We start from the raw sequence: 5,910 nt of genomic DNA, 5'->3' as shown, positions 1-5,910 counted from the left end.
GAAAAGATCAAGGTTTCTTTCACTCAATAAAGACATGAACTTCAATTTGAAGGCTCTTTACTATTCCTTTTACCATTTCATTCGAGAGCGCCGAACGCGAGTTACAGATTCGTGGCTCGACTTACGATAGGTACATAATCATGCATATCTATAGCACACTATTATATTTATAGCTAGTAATGTATTACATATTATGTACCTACATATATCTAGGGATTTGCAACATAGCTAATAGATGGGTGTAATACCTATTCCCTTTTACTTCTATAGGTAAATGACTACGTGATAGGCACAGTGGCTCGGCAACTGACTGGTGGGCAACGCGTTGCGGGTTCGTTTCCTGCTTACAACAATTTTTATTCTGAGTGTGAATATTATGTAGAGGTATGTGATCACGTTTTATCTATACATATAATAAAATCGTAGAAAAGTGCTGTCTGTACATTGAAAATAAAATTAAAAAAAATAGCAGGGGTTATTGTTATGTCGATGTCGAACCCAAAAATGTAATTAACTTTTTTTTTGTCTGTTTGTCGGTTTGTCTGTTTGTCTGTTTGTCTGTGTGTCTATGCGCGCTAATCTCAGAAACGGCTGATCCGATTTGGATGCGGTTTTCACGAATATATTGTGGTATGCTTCAATTTACATTTAGTGTTTGTTTCATGTCAATCGGTTCATAAATAAAAAAGTTATGTCAAATTAAAGAATCACGTCGAACACTATTCTATGCTTATACCATTAATCTCCGCCACTATTTGACGGATTTGGTTGAAATTTGGTACAGATATAGTTTAGAACCTTAGAAAGGACATAGGATAGTTTTTATTTCAAAAATCTATATCTATACATATAATAAAAACGTAGAAGAGTGCTGTCTGTACATTGAAATTCTAAATAAATTGGTTTCGTGGTATTTGTCAATTAATAAGTTTATTTGTTGGGTTTTCCTGGTTTTCTGGTTAAATTATTTAACGTAGGTTTAGTTTGATATCGATTATTAGTAGTTACTGTAGTTAGTTTTTTAATAAAATTGTAAGTCTAATTTCTTAATTAATTAGATAGATTAGATTTAAGTCGTTTCTTTTAAATTATTTAGTTTAAGCTTGGTTATTATAGCATAGAAGATAGGTTGTAATATAATTTCTTTTTTAATTGTTATAAATTCGTAATTCATAGCTTTCTTTAGTTTTAAGTTAGTTTTCATCTTAAGTTCGGAAAGATTATAATATTTCTTTAGTTTAAGTCCGTTTTTAAACTATTTTTTCAATGCCCTAAGTGAGTATACGTCTATTAAATTCAAACGCAGAGCTCATTATGTTGATTTTTGAAGAGTTCCCTGGAATATCTTCTACATCTCATTTTTGAAGAGATTCCGCGAGATCGGGAACTATGTGGTTAAAACCAAAAATTTGCCGGAATTCACTATTCCACGCGAACGAAGTCGCGGGCAAAAGCTATACCTAATATAAATATCGTAAGTGACCCGGTTGTGGCCACTTTAAGAATTTTGTCGACTTTGAGGCTTTCTTAATTTATAGTTTTTGTTATCACGAACATATTTCTTGTAAAAAGTCATTTAACATGTATTAACCTTGCCTAAGAAAACCCTTTTTTTAAAGAATGTCCAATAGAAAAATAACTGTATAAAAAAGAAAAAAAAAAAGGGAGTTTGTGCCATTTTTGGCCAGATTCGTGCCATTTCTGGCCACGGTCGTGTGCCAGTTCTGGCCATCAAAAAATACAATAAAAGTAATCAAAAATTATTAATTAAATTTGACATTTTAGAAGCAATGGTTTTCATTTAGTTCGGAAAATATGAAATATTATTACTTCACTTGAATTTAACTTACAAATAAAGAGATCAACATTTATATGACGTTGGTAAAAGCTGCAAAGTAAACTGACCTCCTCTTTGTGTGAAGGCAATTTATTGCATCTCTGAAAATGAAAAATATGTATTTGTTGATATGTAAAGCCAAGGAAAAATAATAAATAAATTACGATAAATGACTAGAAGTGGGGCGTCTATGTACAAAAGTTTTGGCCAGCCATGTGGCCAAAGATGGAGAAATTCATAATTTAGTCTCCATTAGTGGCCACCTTCTAAAAACCTCACTTCAGAAACATATGGCGACAAAATAACTTTAGTTCCACTTAGACAATATATTCTTCATGTAGTATTAACATAAACATCCAAACAATAAGCAAAGATTTAAAAAATAAAAACCTAATCCTCACCCGCTCGCCTTAGCCTTTTTATTAAGATCTTAACAATTTCACCCTTAACTAAAAAGAATGACTTGTTGCATCGAAGTGAAGTTTGACTTATCAAAGCTGCCAACGGTATCAGTGTCTAAAATATTCAATATTTTAAATACTGTACATCACAGAGTAATTTATTTGTCCATGCCTTAGTTATAAATATTTGAAGGCCCAAATGGCCACAAAGGGGTCGATGGCCACAACCGGGTCACTTGCCCTATAAGGTGTGAAGTTTTATTTCACATATTCAAAAGCAAACAAAAAATCGACATCGGTAGATAACTGAAAAGAACACCTGATTTTATAGAAGAGTGATATAGACAGCTTAAGCTTACCTGGATCTATTTGTTTACGTTTTTTCCGCTTTATTTATTGTAGGTCTTTGACCCCCAAAGATATTCCGGACACATCAAGTTCAGCTTTTAGGCTTACATTCTACTAGGTATCACCCATAATACAAACAGTAAAAAAAATCTTTGAAAACTCAATAATGTTTTGCTCGATCAAAGAATAGGATTTCTGTCAAGTGTAGTCTGGAGCGGCAGATAAATAACAGACACAGAAATTATATCTATGTTAATAACCGATCGCAATTCAAAATCTTTGGACAAAGATCGATTCTTTTTTTGAGGTGGGAAATCATCCAATGACTTCTCCCACCTTGGGCGACGCGAGACGGAGTGTCAGACTCTTACTAACTAAAAACCGCCCTGTTCCTACTCCTGCTTTTCGAGCCGGAGCCCCTGCAAACCCGGTAGGTAGTCCGCAGCTCCGGATCGTGTATGACACCTGTCCAATGTTATTAACACTCTATATCAGTCCAGTATAGGACTTCGGACTACATAGAAGGGGTTTGCCATTTCCCTTACCTTTCGCTTGGTAGGTGGGTGGCTAGTTTAAATGGATTTAGATTCATCAGAGTAGTCGTAATGATATTGTCTCAATATAAAATAATTATGTTATTAAAAATGAATACAACACAACTTTGAAAAAAGAATCACTGATGCTCTCTCAAAATAAGTATCTGTTCTAAAGAATTTCAAATGTACCTACATACAGCTGTGTTTTGCACAATACTTCCAAGTAAATATAAAAAATATTTATGTGGGGTAGGTACTACTGGTGCTTACAGTACCTAAGTGGTAGGAACGTGTGAAAACTGAAGGTCAAAATATAAATAGACCGAAGTATTTTTAGAAATCACCGGGGAGGTTACTTCTAGGAATAAATGAAATGTAAAAGGTATATTATAAGCACGTTTGTTTATTTTTTCTTTTTGTCTGGAATATTTTATAAATAGCAAAAAGACTAGCAGCTACCTAAGTATTTTTGCTAATTATAAAAAAAAAAAACCTTTTACATAGAAAACAGAAAAAATTAGTAATGTAATAGGTACATACCTACTCAATAAAACTCTTTTTTAATTATTGAAGATTTTGGGTCTGTCTATGATTTTGGCTGAACTTCAATATTATAAATGTCAATAGAGGTACCTACGCACTTGTCATTTTTGGAAGTTGAGTTGTTTACTTTACAATATCGCCTACTTATAATGTAGATTTTCACAACAACGCCATAATATATTCGTACAACGAATCTAAGAGCCAACTAATTTTTGTCTCCTCAGCTCTTAGGCAATGATCCTCACAAAAAACACAATTTCTAGTCACAGAAAAACGTTGAAATTCTTTCCTAAATTCTTTTCATTAAAACATGGATGAGTTAGCGAAATTTAAACAGCTCTTGAAAGCGGCGAAACAAGTGGTTGTGTTGTCTGGAGCTGGCATTAGCGCGGAGTCAGGTATCCCAACATTTCGAGGCCCGGACGGATTGTGGAGGAAATTAGAACCTTCAATCCTGGCAAGCCCTGCATCTTTTAGGGATGATCCCGGCTTAGTTTGGGAATTCTATCACTATAGACGGGAACTGGTTTTAAAAGCAAAACCGAATGCGGTGCGTAGACATGAGATACAATAAACATTACGTAGGTACCTAAGGTTCCCTTTGTAAGCTTAAATCTTTAAAACTACGCAACGGATTTTGATGCGGTTTTTTTTTTAATAGATAGAGTTAGGTATTCAAGAGGAAAGTTTATATGTATAATACAACCATAATAGACCACCAATGCACCCATGCGAAGCTGTGGCGCTAATTAAATTATAATTCCAATTTGATATGATAGCTCAATTCTGAATAAACTGTAGTTAGGTACATTAAAAAAATGACAAATTACTATCCCCGATTCCTTCTTTTAGGGTCATATAGCAGTAGCCGAGTATGAAAAAAGGCATGCAAACGACAAATTAGTTACAGTTATCACCCAAAATGTGGATGGTTTGCACACTCGAGCTGGTACCAAGAATATAATAGAGCTTCATGGAAATATCTTCAAAACACGCTGTACTCAATGTAATGAGGTTCTGGAGAACACTGACAGTCCTATTTGTCCAGTAGGTTATTTAGATGTTAGGTATGAAATATATCTCATATTTGTTTTTATGTTTAATGTCACCCCTTTTTATCCCCGAAGGGATAGGCAGAGGTGCACATTACGGCACGTAATGCAGCTATACAATGTACACCCACTTTTCATCATTTGTGTTATAAGTCCCATGTAATAGGGGGTGAGCCTATTGCCATATACTGGGCACAGACTCCATGCTACTACTGAAAAACCGAAAAAACCCCAGCAATACTTTGCCCGATCCGGCAATCGAACCCGAGACCCCTTGTCCGGCAGTCGCACTCATATTTATTTTTGCTAATTATTTAACGATGGTCTGTGAGAAACAATGACTGTACTGACTTATTAAATACTTAGGCACTGGCTGGTACCGGTTCTCCGAAGTCTGATAAGCTGACTTCTGACATTAAAGAAAAAGATCTCCCACACTGCAAAAAGCCTGATTGTGGCGGCTTATTACGACCGCACGTAGTCTGGTTCGGTGAAACCATCGAATTTCAACTTTATGACAAACTGGGTAAATATTAAATGTGAGCTTATATCCTACTAAAGCTTATTACACATGATTGCCATGTAATTATGTTTAAGTAGCGTTTTAGCTGATTTATTTTTGTTGCAAAAATGTTCGCGTGTTTGGAAGTACGAATTGCATTAAGAAGTGCTAAATATCGCTTTTATCATTTTTCTTTCTAGATATCGCTATATCAAAGTGCAACGTGGCCCTTGTCATTGGAACATCGTCTATTGTTTACCCTGCAGCTGCGTTTCCAACTGTATTGTCAGCTTCGGGTTCAATCGTAGCAGAATTTAATATTGAAAAACAATCACCAAAGGCACGGAAATTCGACTTTTATTTTCAAGGACCCTCTGCTGTCACGTTACCACAAGCATTAAACGATTAAACTAAAGTACTTTCTGCTTTTTATTTATTTAAAATCCTCAAAGATCTAGAATTGGATGAAATGTACTAATTCGACTAAAGAATTTACGAATTGTACATACTAATGGGACGATCATAGGCACCTATTTAGATAGTCCTCTATACAGGGTGACTTTGAATTCGACGTATTCCTCTCGGGAGGTGATAATACAACTAATTTCCTACAAAATTAGCCCTGAAGTCCTTGGGCGGAAAGTGGCTAGTTTCTGAGATATTCAACATTTTTGGTTTTAGTAAAAAAATC

At 34.8% G+C, this 5,910-nt stretch overlaps 1 protein-coding gene across 1 annotated transcript; it reads left to right on the top strand.

The window, feature by feature from the left end:
• Window positions 1-3,762: 3,762 nt before the first annotated feature.
• LOC118268391 (NAD-dependent protein deacylase sirtuin-5, mitochondrial-like) lies at window positions 3,763-5,628 on the top strand. Its single transcript, XM_035582862.2, has 4 exons — window positions 3,763-4,215; window positions 4,518-4,712; window positions 5,084-5,243; window positions 5,420-5,628. The coding sequence occupies exons 1-4, from the start codon at window positions 3,976-3,978 to the stop codon at window positions 5,626-5,628; spliced, it is 804 nt and encodes a 267-aa protein (XP_035438755.2). The 5' UTR covers window positions 3,763-3,975.
• Window positions 5,629-5,910: the final 282 nt, after the last annotated feature.

This window comes from Spodoptera frugiperda, chromosome 29 (assembly GCF_023101765.2).
Source record: "Spodoptera frugiperda isolate SF20-4 chromosome 29, AGI-APGP_CSIRO_Sfru_2.0, whole genome shotgun sequence".
In the NCBI taxonomy this organism is placed as follows: Eukaryota; Metazoa; Arthropoda; class Insecta; order Lepidoptera; family Noctuidae; genus Spodoptera; species Spodoptera frugiperda.
The sequence above is the reverse complement of the archived record's forward strand: the minus strand, read 5'-3'. Positions and strand labels throughout refer to the sequence as shown.

Excerpts from the sequence above, each read along its gene's own strand:
- LOC118268391 (XM_035582862.2), top strand. The coding sequence starts at position 3,976 with ATGGATGAGTTAGCGAAATTTAAACAGCTCTTGAAAGCGGCGAAACAA. Across the intron at positions 4,216-4,517 it reads TAAAAGCAAAACCGAATGCG|GGTCATATAGCAGTAGCCGA; the intron begins GTGCGTAGACAT and ends TCCTTCTTTTAG. Across the intron at positions 5,244-5,419 it reads TCAACTTTATGACAAACTGG|ATATCGCTATATCAAAGTGC; the intron begins GTAAATATTAAA and ends TTTTCTTTCTAG.